General features: G+C 38.8%; 3 protein-coding genes across 5 annotated transcripts in view; 1 reads left to right on the forward strand and 2 right to left on the reverse strand.

The window, feature by feature from the left end:
- Window positions 1-20,006, reverse strand: part of LOC108047695 — a 108,287-nt gene that overhangs the window by 16,801 nt on the left and 71,480 nt on the right.
- Window positions 7,123-7,822, reverse strand: LOC108044934 (mpv17-like protein 2). The gene has a single exon (XM_017124098.1). The coding sequence runs from the start codon at window positions 7,778-7,780 to the stop codon at window positions 7,196-7,198; it is 585 nt and encodes a 194-aa protein (XP_016979587.1). The 5' UTR covers window positions 7,781-7,822; the 3' UTR covers window positions 7,123-7,195.
- Window positions 17,731-19,821, forward strand: LOC108044933. Of its 3 annotated transcripts, none has more exons than XM_044457542.1 (3): window positions 17,731-17,775; window positions 17,839-18,854; window positions 18,910-19,821. In XM_044457542.1, the coding sequence occupies exons 2-3, from the start codon at window positions 17,855-17,857 to the stop codon at window positions 19,674-19,676; spliced, it is 1,767 nt and encodes a 588-aa protein (XP_044313477.1). In that variant the 5' UTR covers window positions 17,731-17,775; window positions 17,839-17,854; the 3' UTR covers window positions 19,677-19,821. The 3 variants fall into 3 exon arrangements, with proteins under 3 accessions (XP_044313477.1, XP_044313479.1, XP_044313480.1); XM_044457544.1 differs by lacking the exon at window positions 17,731-17,775 and having other exon boundaries at window positions 17,818-18,854; window positions 18,910-19,344; window positions 19,396-19,821; XM_044457545.1 differs by lacking the exon at window positions 17,731-17,775 and having other exon boundaries at window positions 17,818-18,854; window positions 18,910-19,344; window positions 19,457-19,582.

Genomic DNA, 20,006 nt, shown 5'->3' on the forward strand with positions numbered 1-20,006 from the left:
CCTTTTGGTCCTGCTGCAATGCGCAGATGTGCAACCAACTGTTGGGCTAGAAGTCCACGCTGGGCCACCACCTACAACTATTTATGTGGACGATGAGTGGTTGCCGCCACCCGGTTCCGAGGGAATGACCCGGCTGAATGGCCGCTGATTGCAGTGAGGTAGCCTGCAAATGACTTTCTGATATGGCCAGCAAAATATTGACTGCGCTGAGCTTACACAATCCCAGGGCTTTTTCAAACTCATTTGGGAATCCGAATATTACTTTCTGCCGCGCACTGAGCGAAATGGACATGCTATTGACATTGATGAAAAAACTGCAGGGGTATTTTTCAAAAATTCACTGAACTGCAACGGAGATTTAAAAGGGTTTGGTTGGGCCCCACTGCGGATGAGTAATATTTGTTAGCCTTTCATAGGTTCATACTTGAAAAATCACTCATCCGCAACGTGAGCCTATGAAAGGATGTGTTGCTTTATTACAGTTGTATATTTTTATGGCTTCCCTGAACCGGATATATTATTTATTTTTGTAATCGTACTCCACAGATTTAAATAGGTCGATAAGGTTACTGCCTTCTTATTATTTGAAACGTATGAACGTTATTATGATATAGAAAAATATTTGAATTATAACAATCGTTTTATTCAACATTTGTGTACTTATTGTTTATTAGTTTACTGTTTCGGGGCAACTTTATAAACATAAGTTGTTATTTATTTTATCGGCAGTTCAGAATATGAAATATCAATTGTATCACTCCGGTATTAAGTGCTGTGTTTCTAATCTTCAATTTAAAATTGACCAAATATAAAATAATTGTTTGCAATATTGTCGAATAATTCCCATGGCTGCTGCGAATAAAACTAATTGGGTAGCCTAGAAAAAAACTAACAAAACTCTATTGATAACGAAGCTTTGTGTCGGTTGCCGGACAAATGTAAAACAAACAAAATGGCAAAATTCGTTTGTGCCAAAAACCATATGTATCTTGACACTTTGGACGACCAGAGCCCGTAAATTTGTACACCAAATAAGTGATTTCAGACAGCATCAAGATAGAGCTTAAAATATTTGTCATTGTCTGCGGTATCGCACATGGAAATCTAGACAAGCCCAACTTTTCACTATGTTCGGTAGTGCCCAAACCTCCATTAAATCCGTAGCCACAGCCACGCGTCGCGATTTCTGATTTTTTTTTTCCGTACTCGGTACCTGCGGCGATGTTCCATTTGGGACACAGAGTAAAAAAGGAAAAAACACAGTTGGAGATGTCTTTAACAGATTTTTGAGTCAACGTTTTTGTGTTGCGATTTGTTGTGCTTTGTTGTGTTCTTTTATTATTTTTTGCTTGTCTTTTTTTTTCAGCACACTTCCCAGTGCAACTGGCCTCCCCCTTCATTTACATTTGTTTCATCCTATTATCCCGGTTAACCGGCCCGTTCTCAGCACCCCACCGCTCCACCGTCGTGCCATTTGTCAAGTTCTGCTCCCAACTTTAGCCCGCGGCTTTTTTGTAATTACACAACTGCGGGTGAGAGGGTGGGACAAGGGGGAGGAGGGGGAGGGGGGTTTAGCCGGGTAAATGAAAGCGGCTTAAAAAAGCAGAGCGTTGGGGTTTTGTGGCGCTCGTTAAAATTTGTTGCCCTCATTTCGATTGTTGCTGTGGTGGCTGTTGTTGCTGCTGCTGTTGTGCCGTTGATGTTGCTGCTGTGCCGGCGATGTTGCTGCCGTGCTTTCGGTTCTGTGATTGTTGTTTGCGCCGCTGTTGCCGATTTTAGTGCGATTCCGTTGCCCCAGCAGGCATAAAAGTTTGCCGGGGATTGAAGGTATTACGCTTAAATATGCGAACCGGATTGAAAAGCTCGCATGAAGTTGCCCGACCATGATTCATGATCCCTTCTGGATGGGCACTTTAATGTTCATTCAATTTTCCAGATCCGAACAATTAAGAGTTTTTAATCATCGACTAGTCCGCACCAGCGGAGGCCCAAAAGTGCCCAGCTGGTTGGCGGATAGCCTTTGAATGGCTCCATTATGCGGTTGATTTACTACCCAAACAGCTGTGAAATATCATGGCCCTCCAGGAAGCCTGTTGACCGATGCCAAACGGAACGGAAACGGGTCAAAGGGATTTGCACATATGCACATGGCTCCCTTCACAGTTGGTATAAGTTTTGTCACTGGGGGAATTACCAGTAATCGGATTTTAATTGGAAACAAATTTAGAATGGGACCTTTTAAGGACTCATTTTTAAAGAAAAATGTATTTTATGGGTAATAAATGCTTTATGAGTAAATGATGCGGATTAATAGTTGTGATAAAAAGTAGTCTAAAAAGACTTTTTTGGTTAAGTTATGCCGGAAAAAGACCCAAATATTCAGTTAATTTAAAGGCATTTCTCTTGGCGAAACATACAAAAAACAAGAAAGGAAAGCTAACTTCGGGCGGAGCCGAAGTTGATATACCCTTGCAGAATATTCTGTAAATTATATTCTCCAAAATTATTCATATGATGCATTCTTAATAGTCATAAAAAATCCCAACTTCCTAATTTTAAAAACACTATAGTTATGAAATTTCCTATCGTTCAGTTATATGGCAGCTGTAGGATATAGTCGGCCGATCCTTATGAAATTTGGTAGGTCGGATTGATTGGCCAAAAATTAAACCAATAGAGAATCCCAACTCCCTAGTTTAACAAACACCAAAGTTATGGCATTTCCGATCAATCAGTTATATGGCAGCTATAGGATATAGTCGGCCGATCCTTATGAAATTTGGTATGTCGGATTGTTTGGCCATATAAAACCCATAGTAAATCCCAACTTCCTAACTTTACAAACACCAAAGTAATGGCATTTCCGATCAATCAGTTATATGGCAGCTATAGGATATAGTCGGCCGATCCCGGCCGTTCCGACTTATATACTGCGTGCAAAGGAAAGAAGGGTGTGTGCAAAGTTTCAATTCGATATCTTTAAAACTGAGAGACTGTTCGCTAGAAACAGACAGACGGACAGACAGACGGACAGACGGACAGACGGACAGACGGACGGACGGACAGACGGACAGACGGACAGACGGACATGCTTATATCAACTCAGGAGGTGATCCTGATCAAGAATATATATACTTTATAGGGTCGGAGATATCTCCTTCACTGCGTTGCACACTTTTGACCAAAATTATAATACCCTCTGCAAGGGTATAAAAATACGTATACTTAATTTCTTAATAACTTTTAAAATAAATGTTCTATTTAAAAACTACTTTATATGTTGATCGATGTTGACGTTAATGTATCAACAAATGATGAGTGTTATATATTTCTAGGACTGGCATGTTTATTGTAGACTCTCTAGCATACATAGCTCATACAGACAAACGGGTATAAGTACCTACCAACTTATTTTCATAAAAATATGTCATATTATGAAGAAATAAATGTGACTTATAGCCTTAAGCTGTTATTTCCCCTCTCCCCTTCTCGAACCAACTTGCTCATTTTCAACTATTTAAAGATTTCCAAGTCGCCGAGTAATGACTGCATTTATTATCCATTTACTGTAGCGAGTTAATGCCCTGATCCCTGGCTTATCTTTGCTTGAGCGCAGCAGCAGCAGCAGCAGCAGCTTGTTTACACCCATATTTATCAATGCTGTCCGCAATAAGACTTCGACAGAGCCACGAAATGCCCTTTCTGCGCTGAAAGTTTTGAGCAACTCTGCTAGATAAATCAACTGGCATTAAGGACAGGGGTCTGGCGATGCTGCTGCGGCAAGATAAATAAATTAACTCGTTCAACTTGGCTGACAGATGGACTTAGTGCCATCATGAGGGGACAGGGCCATCATTCCCTCGTCTTGCCTTGCGAACAAACAAGTCGTTAAAAACGCGTGAATCCTGGCTAATTTATGGCTAATTAAGTTGACGCAACTTTTACTCAGGGCAAGAAAGATGGGAATCCCCGCCATAAGCAACATATGCCACGTGCTTTGAAGGCAGTTATGTCATTTGTGTTTGAAAAGCGACTTGCGTTCTGTATGCACCAATTTTTCCACCATATACTCGTACACTTGGCGAAACAAGAAGCGCTTCTAGCACTCGACCTGCTCCTGAATGCCTCGTTAATTAAGTAGCCTGTTATGAGCAGCTTACCATCGTAATACATTTTTACGATCGCAAATGGAATTATAACTGCTGGCCACTCCCTTTTATTTTCATCCTTGTTCTCATTTCGTTTACAAGCAGCGGAATTACACTGAGGGAAATAACAAACCTCAAGCTGAAGGATAAAATATGTGAGCTCTTGTTTGAACATTTAAACTTTAAGTTATTAAAAATGTTTGTTAGATAGTTATGTAGCTATTAATATATTTATTCTCTTTATTTTATAAGATTAATATTTTAATATTATCTCTTTACAGATCCCATTAATAGCCCAAATATATTGCTTTAATAGATATTTTAGATAATAAGCAATAGAAAAAATACATTTAAAATTTGAATTTTTGGAAATGCATACACTATTTGGCTCTCTGTATTCACACACAATGCCATTACTGGGGCATAGGTTATGGTCGGGTGGGTCAGTCGGAACCCCGTAGACAGACTCCGGAGTCCGGGTGGATTGTACAGGAAGCCTCACAACATACAGACCTTGTAGGTGCTGCGTAACATAACTGAGCACCCTCTGAACCCTCCCGACGGGGTAATTTCGTAGACAAACATCATTGGCATTTCTGTTTGAAGGCTCTGAGTGCCAATTAACTGAACGTGGCTGCTCCACCTGAACCGGACGGATGGCTGGCTAGATGAGAGTACTCGACCCCGGATTGCACAGGAACCGGCACATATATGGTGGATATCGATCAGAGCCGGAATACTATACATACTGCTAATGGGTGTTAATCTAGTTGCTGACTGAAAGTGTGAACATTTTCATCGTGTCATTAAAGCAACATGCGTATAATCAGATTGAATAAGAATTTTGTCATGCAACCATGACTTTTTCTGAATTTAATAATCAAAACTATTATATATCCAAGTAATTTGATAATTTTAAGCTTATGCAAAAAACTATTAACTACTAAATTATATTTATTTTTATTATATTTATTTAATAATCAAAACTATTAAATATCCAAATAATTTGATAATTCAAATTAAGCTTATTCAAAAAACTATTAGCTACTAAATTATATATATATTTTGTTATATTTATTCAAATTTTGTATTGTTTTCACATGCCACTTATTTCTTATGTAATTATGGCCAAATAATTAAGATATTAAATATAATAAATAATAGAAATATCAGCCAACAGCTTTATTTAGCACTCCTGTTTTTGCTTTTCGACTTTGGTTAGCCGTTGGCGGTGACTTGGCAAACTTGTTCATCAACACGTAGTCTGATTTGGTATACTTTAACCACACACAACTCATCAAGGACCCCAGCAGAGTCGGCTGGCCACGTGCCGAAAAGCCCCCAGTTCCGCCCACTCCTCCAGAAAAGGATTCCGCCTTCCGCCGGGTGGGACTGGAACTGAGCTTTTAAATTAAATCACAAAATGAGGATAGAGCGACTAAGGCAACCGAGGCAGCCGCTAAACCAAATAAATAAACCCTTTGGCCGCAGTCCTTGGTGTCCTTGCTCCTTGAAGGCGCGTTCTCCTTGGGAGAGATAACAGTAAGGACAGGAAGTCAACTTGCCAGTGGGCCAACGGAAGGGAAAGGAATGTACAGTGGAGAAAGTGCCTGATTTAGTGGCTAATAAATACACAATTTCTGAGAAGAAAAAGCAATTAAAGGTCATGCTGAGGTGTTTATTTATGTAATTTCTCAAACGTCGCTCCTTACATTTCAATTTCTCTTGATGTAATAAATACACAATTTCAGAGAGGGAAAAGCAATTAAAAGACATTTACATTTTAATTTTTTTAAATTTATTTATTATTATTATTATTAATAATTTTAAAGACAACTGGTTTTAAAGGGAATTATAAGTGCTAGACTTTTTTAGGTTAAATGAATTTTCGCCATAGCTTTTGTGAATTTAGTAAGTAATTGACAGCTAAAACCTTTATATCATCCACTGTGAAAAGGAAAAATGACTTCTCTTAGTGCTCGGCAATTCGGTCGCCAAAAGGACACACGGAGACCGAAAGGGATAATGGCATAAAATCCAACAAAATGAAAAGAAAGCGGCAAATCATGTTAAGAGATTTAAATTGGATTAGTTGACATGTGTGTGAGTGGATGTCTATCCTTGGTGGTGTCAACTGGCGCTGGCCGTGAAGCCTGCTTTTCGCCCCTGGATGTGGATCTCCTGGCACGGTCGCCACTCGCTCATCTTGACATCAATTTTGTCACTTGATTTCCCTTTCTTTTTGCATTTTTTCATGCCGGGCCTGTGCTTTTATTTATTTTGTATGCTTGACACAATTCCTCGTCGAGGGCTTACGGCTCGAGTGTCTCCCCGGTTCTCGATGCCATTCACTCGCCCCGAACCTGCTCTTTCGCAGTCCCCGGCAAAGGGGACAAGTAAGCAGCCTTTCTCGATTCGGGCGGAGGTCACCTTCCATCATCGTCCATCGTCGGCAAAGGAGGGAGACCCGTTTGACACGGAGACATGACGTCAGGTTCAGCGGGCGACGACTTCCAATAAATGAATGTGTCACTTTAAGAAAACCTTAGACCATAGCAATGATTTATTACAAATCCTGAGGCTAAACCAATTCGATAATTGGTGATCAAGAAAGTTGTTAAATAAAAGGCACTGAAAGTTCAAGTATTTTCTATCTCCCCTCAAAAAACACAACTTATATATTTATTTTCTAATGATATTTACCATCCATAAAAAAACTAAAGAAGTTAAAAACTTAATTCCATTTTTAAGTTTTGGTTTTTATGCTTCTGAACATACGTGCTTGCAAATTTGTTGCAAAAAAGGGCTGCTTCATATTAATTCTAAATGTTTTCAATCGCTTTATTATTGGTAAGACGCCAAATAATACACATGTGAATTTTCTTCACAATCACAAAAATTCAGAAAACTTGTAGTAAACCATAATAAGTAAGTTATAATATACTAAGTATTGGTTATGTTCATTCTATTGCACCATTTTTAATTTTACAGGGAGCGGCTTACCTAAAAATAGTTGACGAAAATTTAATAATATTGAGTTGGAAATATTAATCGTTCTTGGGCTCCTTCTTGCGGTATTTCACTTGTGACGTGTAGACGTCGTATCCCAAACTAATGGTGTTGTCGTAGAATACCCTGTACTGTGGCTTGATTAGCAGGAAGTTGATGAACTGCGCCAATGGCCACACCGTCCACTCAGCCAGGTACAGGGTCAGAGCCTTGTCCCTAATCTCCTGCTGCAGCTCCTCCCACGAATTTTCCTCCAGAATGGCCATGGTAATGAAGAACACGGCGATGTAGAAGGGCGAGCAGATGAACTGGTCCAGCAGGATCTTCACGATCACCACCTTGAAGTTGCGCTTGGGAAACAAGTAGTCCAGGTACTGGTACCAGTAGTGACACACCAGACCCACCGTCAGCCCGGAGATGCCCATCCGGAGAGTGCGAATCCGGTTCCATCCCGAAAGTTCCCCGATCAGCCGTTCGTAGGTCTGCTCCATGGTGTCGCCCACCATGCTGAGGCCCACGGAAATGCCGATGTTGGTGTACAGCAGGTACTTCGGGCTGAAGGCCGCCTGGTGAAACCGGTTGAGGACCTGCTTCATCCGCTGCCACCCCACTCGTCCGGCCATCTAGGATCGATCCCCAGCTGCGAGAGATCGTCAGACCGCCGATGTGACTCAATAAATCGTAATGACACACATCCCATGACATCCTCTTTAGAAAACCATCCCCGTTCAAAAGTTACTCAAAGCTAGAAAAGATTCGACTAAGGCTGATAATGTTTTGAGTCTGTATTGATTACTAATATAATCTTTTAGAGAAAGAATAAATGCTACTAATCAAATGTACAAGTAACCTGATTTTCTTATAAAACTGAAACGCAACTTACTTTCTTGAACCCCAATTGACTTAACTTAAACGCCCCAATATTCGTGTAGTATTTTAAACAATGATAAAACGTCTAAAAATATTTGGATCATGTTAAGCTTACTTACTTGACCTGGAATTTCATATTGTTACCCATTTTGTGTACCCATGCAGGGCTTTAATTTCTTTTCTAAATTAACTTTTTCTCCATTTTAAGTTCTAATAAACAGAACATGTTGCTTAATGCGTTTATCGATTTAAGAAACTAAAAATAAACACACTCTACAATATAAGTCTTTTTTACAGTAAAGAAAATATTTGGCAACAAGAATGATAATAAAGCTATTTTTCATCTTATACAAGGTAAGGAAAACCCAAATAATGTTAAGCTCTCTATTAAGGAACGATCAAAATAAAAAAAGGTCCTATTTTTTAATTACACTACTCCTTAATTGATGGGAACAAATATAAATATTTCTGATTTGCGGTCAAAAATTTGGAATGTTCTTTCTTGGCACAAATTAAACAATTTTTATACATCAGCATAACGAAATTTTAAAGTTTTCTAACTGCAAATTTAGGTCAAATAGCAAAATAAAAGAAAACGTGACTGTAGAAATGTTTCTGAGTTTATGACACCAATTTTATGTTTGATAACTTATTTTTTATTAAAAGGAATTTTGGACAAGTCATGTTTTATTTTTTTTCAAAGGTAAAATTTTAATTAAATTGCCGCAGGAATGCGGATATTTATTTGTTTAAGATAAGGCAAAACCGCAGCCAGAAAATGTTTCATTTTAACGAAAGGATTCCGAAAGGATAGAGGGAGTTTGGCATTTAGCTCCAAAACAAAGCAAAAACAGGCAATGAAATCAATTTGGCGCCAGCAGCACGAAATGAGTTTTCGGAGGATTTGTTGAGGTAGCCTTACCAGCCTCTAACTTATATCTAACGCCTTCGGGGGAAGGACTCCATCCGCCGTTGAAAGGATCAAAAAGGGTTTGCCATCCCCACACGCACCGAAAAAAAAATGAAATCGCTTCGCTCGGCATTCAAATGAGGCCGTCTCCCCCGCTCGATAATCCCCACCTCTCACATGTTCCTCCTGCCCATCCGCATCCTCCGGCTTCCAGGGGATGTGTTTTGGGGGCTTCACGCCCCGGCGGGGAATTTGTTGGCAGCCGGGTGTCGGGGAGTTAATGCTGCCAAATCATTCGCACGCGATTCCCAACCGCAGACCAGACCCACAACCCCACTTTGCGCCCCCTTGGGGAAATCATATGTGCGCGTGAAGACCCCCCTTCCTCACTCCTCCGTCGGGGCCAGTGAATTGAAAAATATTTACGGCCTTCTACAATCTACGCTAAAATCCAATTTTATTTTTATATTTCGTCGAAATCCGCCATAAAACCGACGCCCCTGTCCCGGTTTTCAGTTCCCGGTTCCGGTTGTCAATTCAAAAGCGGCAACCGTAAATTCGGCTTTGCAGTTTGTTTGCCCAAGCCTGGGAAGCAGACACCCCCCTCCCCCAATATCAAATGATTCTGACAGAATCTGAGGTCAGGGTATCGGCATTTGTTTCATTAGCCCCACGATTTTCAGATGTATTTACTGTTGTCCTCCATTTCGCTGCACGCGCTGCATTGTTTGCAGGCGTTAAATAAACGAATTCCATAAAATTTCAGATCCGAAGCCGCGGATTCAAAAATAGTAAAGGTAAATATGAGACACAAAATTCACAATGAGAGCGTTCGACATAATGAAAATATGTGTACTTATGCACAGAAATAATATTGAAAAAGTGAAACCGATAAGCCATACAAATAACATAAATAAAATGTTTAAATATGCCAAAAGCCTCTATGAAAATAATTAACTGTGTCTTAAGCATCTTTTAGTTTTTAAATAATACATTACATTAATTAAGCTTCAGTTATTATAATAAAGCTTACAAATATTATATAGTTTTTTATTAAACATTCCAAAAAACTCATATGGTTTTAGCCTACCATTATTATTTTTAAAGCCAGAAGTACCAATTTTATTTTATTCAAGATTTATCAAAAATACAATAAATATATCTTTCCATTTTTGTAAATAATAATTATAATTAGCTATATTTAATGTTTTAATAAATCTATTTTTCAATATATGGTTTTGGTCTAACATTATTTCTTTTCAAAACTACTATGTACAACCTTTATATTTTTCAAAGCTTTATCAGACGTAATACTTATGTTTTTTCCCCGAATTGGACTATTATAAACCTTTTTAAAGGTAACCATTTATTAACATCTTGATATATCTAGCACATGCCCAATACAAATGTAAATTGCTTTTCAAGAAAAGGTGTTTATTTGTTTAGTAAATTTTTCAACTGTACTTTTATACCGTCCAATCTTAGACCCAAAAAAAACAGTCGCCAAATTTGTTACCTTAAAAAGGTCGACAACAATAAATGCTGATTCGGTTAGTCCCAGCGCAGAATCTGCGTCACAAAAGCCCTCTAGGTCTAATTCTTTGTTCAAATGAAATGTGTTTACGGCAATTTACATACCGACACTACCCTTTGGAGCACCGGAGAGATATGGAGATATTATATTGTGTCGCCTGTCCCGAGGTCCATGGGCACATGAGTACGTCTGGCTGGATGGTGGCCAGGTTCGTGGAGCGTGGCGGAAAACTGTCCGAAAAAAGGAGTAAAGAAAAGGGAAAGCGGCCATGCCGGGCGAATGCATTTCCATAGTTTTTCCCACTTTGTTATGCTGATTTTTCACATTTTCGTTTCCTTTCGTTTTTGCTGCCAGCCAGCCTTGTTCGTTCCGCTCTCAATTTTTTTCGCTGGCACGGATGTTGCCGGGTTTTAGGGTTGGCCCGTCGAGTTTTGGGGCTTGAAGGAGCATGTGTGCATTTTAATTGAATTTTTCATTTCGCTCAATAAAAGCAAAAGCCGAATATGCGAGCAGCGAGCCGCAAAAAGTGTCATAATCCACCCCTCGTGTCCTTGGACCCGTTAAATTCAATGAAGGGAGTCGGTTTGGGACGAAAATTTGGGCTAAAGTCCGGCGATCTGGTTGATTTACTCGACTGTGGCTAAGCATTTCGCGTAATATATATTGCAAATCACTCTCTAATTGATTTCGAATCGATATTGAATGGCGTTTTAGTTCATGTTTAGACTGCCGTTCGGCTTCATTTTCCACTGGCTGCCTCGACTTCAATTTATGCAAATTAAATCGGAATGTGATTTTAATGGCATTTCAGCACGGCCAGGTCTAAATGATGATGAGCGTGTTTGCACAAAAATGGAAGTCAAAAAGTTTAGTCAGCTTTCTGTCCCGAAATCCGTGCAACGGGGAATACGCTTCACCGAGCGAAAGGAAGCCAACTATAACCGCATGTTCCGTTTCGGAAAACTAACTTATTCAATTAGTGGATGGGAAACTTTGGTTGTTTACACTACACTCAGAACGGAAGACGCCCATTAAATGTAACCACAAAAAATTTTCCAAATTTGTAGATTCTGAATTCTGAATTCAATTTTCCGATTTTCCAGACATTTTTTTAACTTAGAAATCTTATATTTCTTTGACTGTTAAATATAATAATTATTTAATAGCTGGTGACAGTTAGCATTCAAATTTTTATAAAAATGCAAAAATATAATTGTACAAAAATAGATTGAATGTTATCTTAATAATGCTTTAATGGCATTACAAATTAGCAAAATTAAACATAACAAAATGTGGTAACAGAATTTTTTTCCTTTTCAGGAAGACTTTCAAAGGATTAATTAATTCTTTCCAACGCCAAATTCTGTCGGCCTGTGTTTTTCCTCGGACACAGCTTCCATTGTGAGTAAAATAAAGCATTATAGCCAATTAATCAATATTTTTCATTTGGACGCCATAAATCTCATATATAAATGTAAATCTTTTATTTTTCTTTTGGCAGACACATTTGCGATCCAACATGAAAAACATCAGCATTTTTGTGGGAATCCTTTATAAAAACATATGAAAACCGGAAATAGTATTAAAGCCAAATACGAATTAAATACTGACGCACATTGGCTCAGATTGATATATAATAATTATGGTTTAATAGATATAAATTAACCAAAAGTTGAAATATACAGAAATCTTCTGTGGCTGAAAGTTTCTCCCTCAAAATAAGTTTTTTAATCTTGTTAAATAATTGTTTCTAACAGGAATGCAAACGGAATTTCAGACGAGCAGAGTGAATCACAGGGGTCAATTGGTCTGACTGGTGCAATCAACCGGTTGTGGGTAAAGGAACTCCCGGCATATTTGAATTGCACCGCCGAGGAAAATAAGTCAGCTCACCGTTAACGTAAACGAGCAAATAGCCAAACAGTCAACACGGCGGCCTCGCCACCCGCCAGTCGTGCCAATTTCGTTAAAGCAAACGAAAACAAACAACACAGCACCACCCCCTCCCCTGGACACACACACACCCAAAGCAAATAGAACCCCCCCCACCATTTTGCACAGGCTGTCTGGACGATACGATGCACAAAAACAAAAGAGCAACAAGGTAAGGGGCAGGCAGAGGATGACAGGTGTTCTGGTTCGTGGTACAGGTGCACTTCGAAAAATATATCACCAATATTTACTTTTTGAGAAATTAGGACCAATTACTCAATGTCATGTTAAGTTTTGACGATTAGCTTTTCGGACTGAAAACTCCTAATTAGGAGCAATGTTAATAATGTTAATATTTTCAAAAAAGCGAAAGTGACATTCAACTTAGCCTTATTTTCTTTTTCATTTTACGCATTCCCAATTTCTTACCGATTTGTATTACTTCTTTGAAATTATGATAACTTTTTTTTTGACAGATTACAAGCTAGTTCCTTTACATGATATTAAGAAATCAGACTAAAGTTATTTAATCAACAAAAAGCTGTGGAAAGGAAATAAGGTTCCCACTGCGTCTTAGTTGAAACTTATTAGAACTTTTAACTAGTTGGACGGTTAAATTTCGAAATTTATGATTTATAGATGGTTTTTATTTTGGAAAACTCTTAAATTGTTGTATGTTATTCGTAGCAATTTATGTTTTCTGTATCGTTCCAAAAATCAAATCTATAAATATGTGAAATATAAAAAAATAAAATGATATTCTGGAGTAACTATTTCAGTGGTAGACTGTATGCACAGATGGTTTCTCTTAGTGCAGGTACCTTATTATCGGAGGGTAGAACACAGCTGTTTATGAGGCGCAAAAATGTCATACATCATGCGACACGCGATGTCAGGTTGGGAGGACATGGAAACCAGGACCCTGGCCGTCTGTCTGTCCGTCCGTTCATGACGCGGAACGAGATGAAATTGGCTTGGGTCGCAGAAGCGGGCAGGATGGCAGGCATGCAGAAAACAACGTCGCGGATTTGTAACAGAGAAGGATCCACTAACGCCAGAAACGAAAAATGAGTGCTGCAGGGGATGGGGCACTCCCGCAGAAAGACTGCATCATCACCTCCATCGCCACCCGCGTCATCTCCTCATCTCCTCATCACCACCTTCTGCAGTACTTTACCATTATTATCAGCAGGAGAAGGTGGAGGAGGAGCAGGAGGAGGAGACAACTCCTGGATAGATGGTGACTCCTTGCCAGGATAGGCATTCACGCCCAGCTAAGTGGCACACGAAGCGTTAAACTATTAAGCACATGTTGCCACTCGGCGGGTGATTCATGAACGGGGAAACGGAGGAACTGCGTCACGCACAGGGAGTGCGCCCACTTCCACTCCCTCCTCTTTTGTTATGCGGCTCAAGATAAATCATGCACATAAGTCCTGGGCGATGTCTCCGTGCCGTGAGATTACTACATAAATTCTGCTTGCCATCACGTTTAAAAATTTCATTTTGTCACAGATTCAGGGGCTGTCCAACTGACGAATTAGTGGGTTGCAATTTCGCTTTTCAGGTGGCAGAAGTGGCCAAGAGTTCTCTTAAAAAATAATGGTTTTTATTAACATGTATGTAATTTATAGTTAATTATACTTAAGATACATAAACATGTACTTATGGTATTTAAAGTAATATGACAAATAGAAAAGAAGCTGGTTTTTGATAACCTTTGTTTTTACTTTATGTATTTTAAGATCCTAATTCGATTTGCACAAATAGGATTCAAAATATTAATACCTTGCAAGTTATCTATAAAAAATAAATTTATATTCCAACGTTTATAGTTTTTATTGGAGTTGAAATATTTAAGCTCCATTTAAAATTAGAAAGGTAAATTCACTTCAAACGAAGCTTTCATCCCCACACACACACACATTAGCTCGTTGAAAGGAGTGTAACTGCTGGTAAACTAAAGTGCCTAAAGCCAGAAAAATAACAGACAAATTAGAAACACACACAGACCTCTCTGTCCCACTAGCTATCTAACTGAATAACATTTCAAAGGCGCTGTAAAGGATATCGCGGAACAGCGGGGGGTGGGGTACTCTAATTAGAATAATTTTGCGCTGCGCTGCGCTTGACAGCGCAGCAGAGGTGGCGCCATCTGGTGGACGGCGGCAGGAGAAATGTGATGCCTGCAGGACCTGCACACACACACACACACAAATACGTGCAAGCCAAGTCTAAAAGCAAACAAATGCATTGAACAAAATTTTATAAAAGTTTTGAAATGGGTTTCACTACTTGCGTAGTAATAGTTCTTATGGCTTATAAAAGTAATTAAACATTGTAATCTTTGAGAAGAAACGCATTTCACAGACTTAAAAAATTATTGCTATTCTTTACGGAGAAACTCATGGAAAGGTTAAATGAGTTTTTTGCTAGTACTAGCAACTTACATTTAATCTCCAAAAAATCTATATAAAATGGCAAATATTTTAAACATGTTTATTAATCTTTGCAGGTTAAAGTCTCAGACTAAAAATTCGGTTTAAAGTTAATTTAAGCTTTACTTTTTGATTTATCTTTATTTTTAATGTCATATAAAGCAAACTTAAAGAAATAAGAATTATATTCTTATTCTCGATTTCGAATGTAGTATTTTCGACAGTGCGATTGAGGCACATGGACATAACCTGCATTGCCGTGCATGACGGGTAAATGTCAGGACGAAAAGGAAAGGTCACCGAACCCAGGTGCGGAGAGCCTGAGGGGTGACACAACATAATCATGATAAAAGCATCAGCATCACACATACGCACTGTGTGCAGCCGTAGGAGGCGGCGATGTCAACGGGGAGTGCCTTAAATTACAGAATTTAATTAATTTCACAGAGATTTTTCATCGGTCGCCGCGCACTTGACTTTGTACTTCTGACGCTTCTCCATTGCTCTTTTGCCTGCCACTAATTTCCCCATCATCTGCGGTTGAGTCGTTTTCATGGGGATCAGCCAGGACTTGAGTTCGCGGAGCTTCATTTCCATTTTCCATATCCACATCCACTCCCGTTTTAATTTTAATTAATTTCAATGTGTATGTGGCAGCTGCGACTGTCGCTCGCCAAGAGTCATGGAGTATGGTGTGGTATGGTATGGGCTCCCGGAGGCAGTCGAGCAGTAGCCGAAATGATTATGAGTAATTAGTTTTAATGGGTGGCAGCATGTCCTGGCAGAGCTGCAGAATGTCACACCTGGGCCAGGTGTCCCACTTGCCAGCTACCTAGGTTACTACGTTCCTCTCGGCCAGGCTGCCTCTCGTCCTCGAGAGATGAAAGTTAACTGGAGGGCCTGGGTTACCATGAGCTAAATATTTAAGTTGGTTTTAGAAATTACAATATAATGTAACCTTTATGCCAGTGTACGTTCTGGTTGGCTAACCACCCAAATTAATGGCACTTCAACTAGATACACTCGTTGGACTACGTTGCTACTTACAAGTGCTTTTGGGAATATTAAATTAAGTTTTAATGTCACACATACTTTGCACACTCTATTTCCATTAAATAAATGTGTCCGAAAAGAAAAAGTCATAAATTAGGTGGTAAAATTAAATTATTCAAATTGGTTGCATAATAAAAATAGTACATCTAATTCTACGGTTTCTGCATAATTAAACAAATAAAGCTTTAACTAGCTAAAGCATTAATATGCAGCACTGTATACAGCCAATTATTAAAAAATATAAACAAATCATACCCTAATTAATGGCCACTCCACTAAATAAGTTTTTGGTATAGTATCTTTGTTATTGAATATTAAATCAACTAAAAATAGCCCATTATTTACAAATATATGTATTTGCAGACACACTAATTAATATTGAACAAATGCTAATTTATGGGCACAGCTAAGCCAAATAAAAAATATGAAACAATTGCATTTGTTTACAATTAATGGTAAATTTAATTAGATTCTGGGGAGATTTAAAAAAACATATCATAAAACACATATAATCAGCTTTGTCCATGAGTTCCGATCTGTATCAATACGACTAAAGCTGGATTTGCGAAAACAAAGTCATAAATCAAAACCAATTTGTGCTACAATATAACTGACATTTCCCTGTCTGTGCCCTTTGATCGGTTTCGCAAATAGATAAGTGTCAACAAAATATTTACAAGGATGCCAGTAGCTATAGCGAAAAAGGAGATGAAAATCTGGCGATTGACTGAGAAAAAATCGAATCACGGGAATCCAAGCTTTGAACATTGTGCAGAAAGTCAATTTGGAGCACAGACAAACATGCGAGTATGTATAGTGCTGGAAAAATGGGAAAACGGCGAAAATTCAAGAGAGCGCTGGGAAACTTTGGTGGAACGAGTACCATACAAAATTTAATGGTGCGCAAATTTTGATTGTTTTACTTTGAGAATGGAAGTTTCCTTCCTCCTTTTTTGTTTTCCGCTTTTTTTTTTGTTATATTCCATTTTGTTTGCATTCGCTATTTATTTATTTCGCCAAGCTTTGAATTCGTTTTCCCGCATTTTATGCATATTTTAGATTCAAACATTTTTCCTGCGCTATTTGCTTTGACTGGTCCCTGGCGTATTTGTTTAGCTGCGGGCTCTCATCTATGTACATTTCGAATCCTCATCTCACCCAGTAAAAAAGCCCGAGACTGGGCGATGTTTTGTTTTGGCCTTCAGGTGCTTTTGTTTCCATTCGCATTTCGTCCATTGAAAAGCCACCGGAACATTGTTGTCAATGTAATTTGGTTCCCACTCCAAGACGGACTGCTCCACATGCCGACTTCCTTTTCCCGTCTCTATGATTACGCATACGCTCCGTTGGGCAAAAAGCAAATTGTAATTAGTCGCTGGGGCCGAAATGCCTCATGAGTGCGGACAACAATGAACGGAAGTTGTTCCCAGAATCCTTTGTATCTTGTTATGACCAACTCAGAGCACTAGAAGACTGACCTGACAGTGATACTAATGAAAAGATACGATAACAGTAAGAAACGAGTTCATAAAACACTGGAGGCGAACGACACGGACCTACTCTCTTTATTTTCGTTGTGCAGCTTATACTTTACTATAAACAAAACAAATAAATAGACTTTTGAGTAATTTCTCACACAATTAAAAATGTAATCCATTAAAAAGCTTTTAAGTTTATATATCCCCTTTAGAATAAAATGACTTAAACATTTTATAGCTAAAATCAAATTTATTTGTTGTTGGTTAAAAGGGTGTAAGTCATAAAACAATAACAATATTTTCTACACCTGGATGTCAAATCAGCAGAACTCTGAAATAAAACTTACAAACAAAAACAAAGAAAAAAGGATTTCCTTCACATTGACTCAACACTCAATAAGCTGTAAGTCATTTGTGTTTAAAATCCCAGTCAATTTTTATTTATTTTTATTTAATTTTTCGATAGATTACCAGCTTAGACAATGTTGCACAACCAAGTGGATGGATCCAATGCAGTTGGGCAAACTGAGGCAATTGCAGTTGAGAGCTTGCAATCGGATGTCAAAATCAAGTGTCCCGGGTTGAACCTTCAGTCATCCGAAGGCGAAACTACTTTGCCCGACCTCCCGACCACGGACTTAATTCAACAATTGGAAAGCAGTCGAGATGAGTCCTTCGAAGTGGATTGCAGCCTGCCAAGCTTACCGCTTGATACTCTTTTGTCACCTTTTAATATCATCGAACAGTTGCGTAAGCAAAGTGAGCCATTTCATTGTGGCTTTGGCGAACTTTCCTTTTTTGGCGGTCCAGAACCAATTGAGTCTGATAATTCCAAAGAATGCCATAACACAATGCCGTACTTCATTCCGGAATTGGAAATGGCCTGTGCCGGTTCAGAAGTTGAGCAAATAGAAGGAGTAACATTAGCTGAGAATGAGGAGCCAACTGCACCGGAAATAAAACTACCAGAAACAGAACTTTTCAAAGAACCTATTTTAGCAGGAATCAATGAAACAAATTTGCATCTATTCGAAGAGCAAAATTCCACAAAGTTAGAAGAATTTAAATTACCAGGGATTGAAAATATAAATTTACCTAGAATTGAAGAATCTACTCTGCCAGGAATCGAAGAAATAAATGAATCAAAAAATCAGCAACCAAATTCCCAAGAGAAACAAATTTCTCCCGCCGAACTACAACCAAAATCAGCTGGTTTTCTGTCTCCAATAGCTTTACAGATCGAAGAACTGATTGCTCCATTAGTCGAAATAACCAAGCCAGATTATAAGTTTGGTGTAATTAGTTCTTTGATAGGGAACAAGTCAACTTGGTCACCTAGTGTCAGACTTTCGTTTGGCGATAGAATAACGAGGAGGACGAAACAACGCTCCAAGGAGATAATTCAACAGGAGGCCTCCAGATCGCTTAAGGCACTCATTTTGAGCGTAACTATGCTCAAAAGGTTGGAGGAATCTTTTAATGGTAAGTAGTCACCAGTAAACTATTTCCCTTGTATTAATCGAAGCTTTATTTCTAGACAATTCCTATAAAAACAGATTGAACCGATTTGAAAGGATCAAGAGCTCGTTAAACTTCTCAAGAGTGTTTAGGCAGAACATATTTCAACTGACTTCGGTTGCAGAGAGCAGTAACAAAGAAATTCAAGACAATTCAATGGCCTGTGGAGAACCCATGGTGAGAAGTCCGAGCATAGAACCATTCCCTATACTATACAGATTAGATGCTAGTGAAGGATTGTCATGTAATGGCTTGAATGTGAGCAAGGATTCTGTATTCAGTGAGATATCCGAAAGCGACGAATCGGAAGTACAGAATAAGCTTTCTCTGGAAGAAATTAGATTAACAAAAACAATGGCCGATCTGGCGGACATTACAAAAAATGGAAGGACAATGTTTAGCCAACCTGTGAGGCTTTTCTGTTTCAATAAGTTGAAGGAGTGGAAACGGCAAGGTAAAGTACCAGGTTCCGTTGCCAGTCCTTACCGTTCCCCATCCTTCTCAGGCGAGGGTCAAATCGAGATCTTGGAGCACCGCGGAATGTACTACATAATACTCCATGACAGGGTCACCGGTGAACTGATCATCTACATGCGGGTGGACGAAAAGTGGCGCATCGACTACATGTCCAACAGTTCGTACAGCTGCCGCTGGACCAACATCAATTACGCCTCCTGCCGCAAGGGAATCCTGGAGAGGATCGCCTGCTCCTTCCGAGAACCCAGCCATGCCGCCGAGTTCGTCGCCAGGGTCCGGAACAGTGCGATCCAATCCCGCTTCGAATAGTGTTCTGAATTCAACCATTTCTGTTCTCCAGCATTTTAGTTGATTTCCTAGTGAAATCCATGATGTTTATTTTATGTTTGGGGGCTTACTACAAGCTGATGATAAATTTTTGTGGCATCTTTAAATATATTTTGTAAATATTGTGGTTCAAGTATAATAAATTAAAGCAAACAGCTTTATAACTCTAAAAAGGTTTTCTGATTATTTGATTAATTGGAGAAACTTGAATAAAAAAATATATTTTATATATTTAATTTGATTATTTTAAAATAATTACTTTAAATTTTTGGTTCTTGATCATAAATTTCAAGAAATTCAATATTTTGCCAA

This window comes from Drosophila rhopaloa, unplaced genomic scaffold, assembly GCF_018152115.1.
Source record: "Drosophila rhopaloa isolate 14029-0021.01 unplaced genomic scaffold, ASM1815211v1 contig_163, whole genome shotgun sequence".
In the NCBI taxonomy this organism is placed as follows: Eukaryota; Metazoa; Arthropoda; class Insecta; order Diptera; family Drosophilidae; genus Drosophila; species Drosophila rhopaloa.

Bases quoted from the DNA above. Each gene is read 5' to 3' on its own strand.
- LOC108044933 (XM_044457542.1), top strand. From the start codon at position 17,855: ATGTTGCACAACCAAGTGGATGGATCCAATGCAGTTGGGCAAACTGAG. The intron at 18,855-18,909 runs GTAAGTAGTCAC...CTTTATTTCTAG, and splicing joins GTTGGAGGAATCTTTTAATG to ACAATTCCTATAAAAACAGA.
- LOC108044934 (XM_017124098.1), bottom strand. From the start codon at position 7,780: ATGGCCGGACGAGTGGGGTGGCAGCGGATGAAGCAGGTCCTCAACCGG.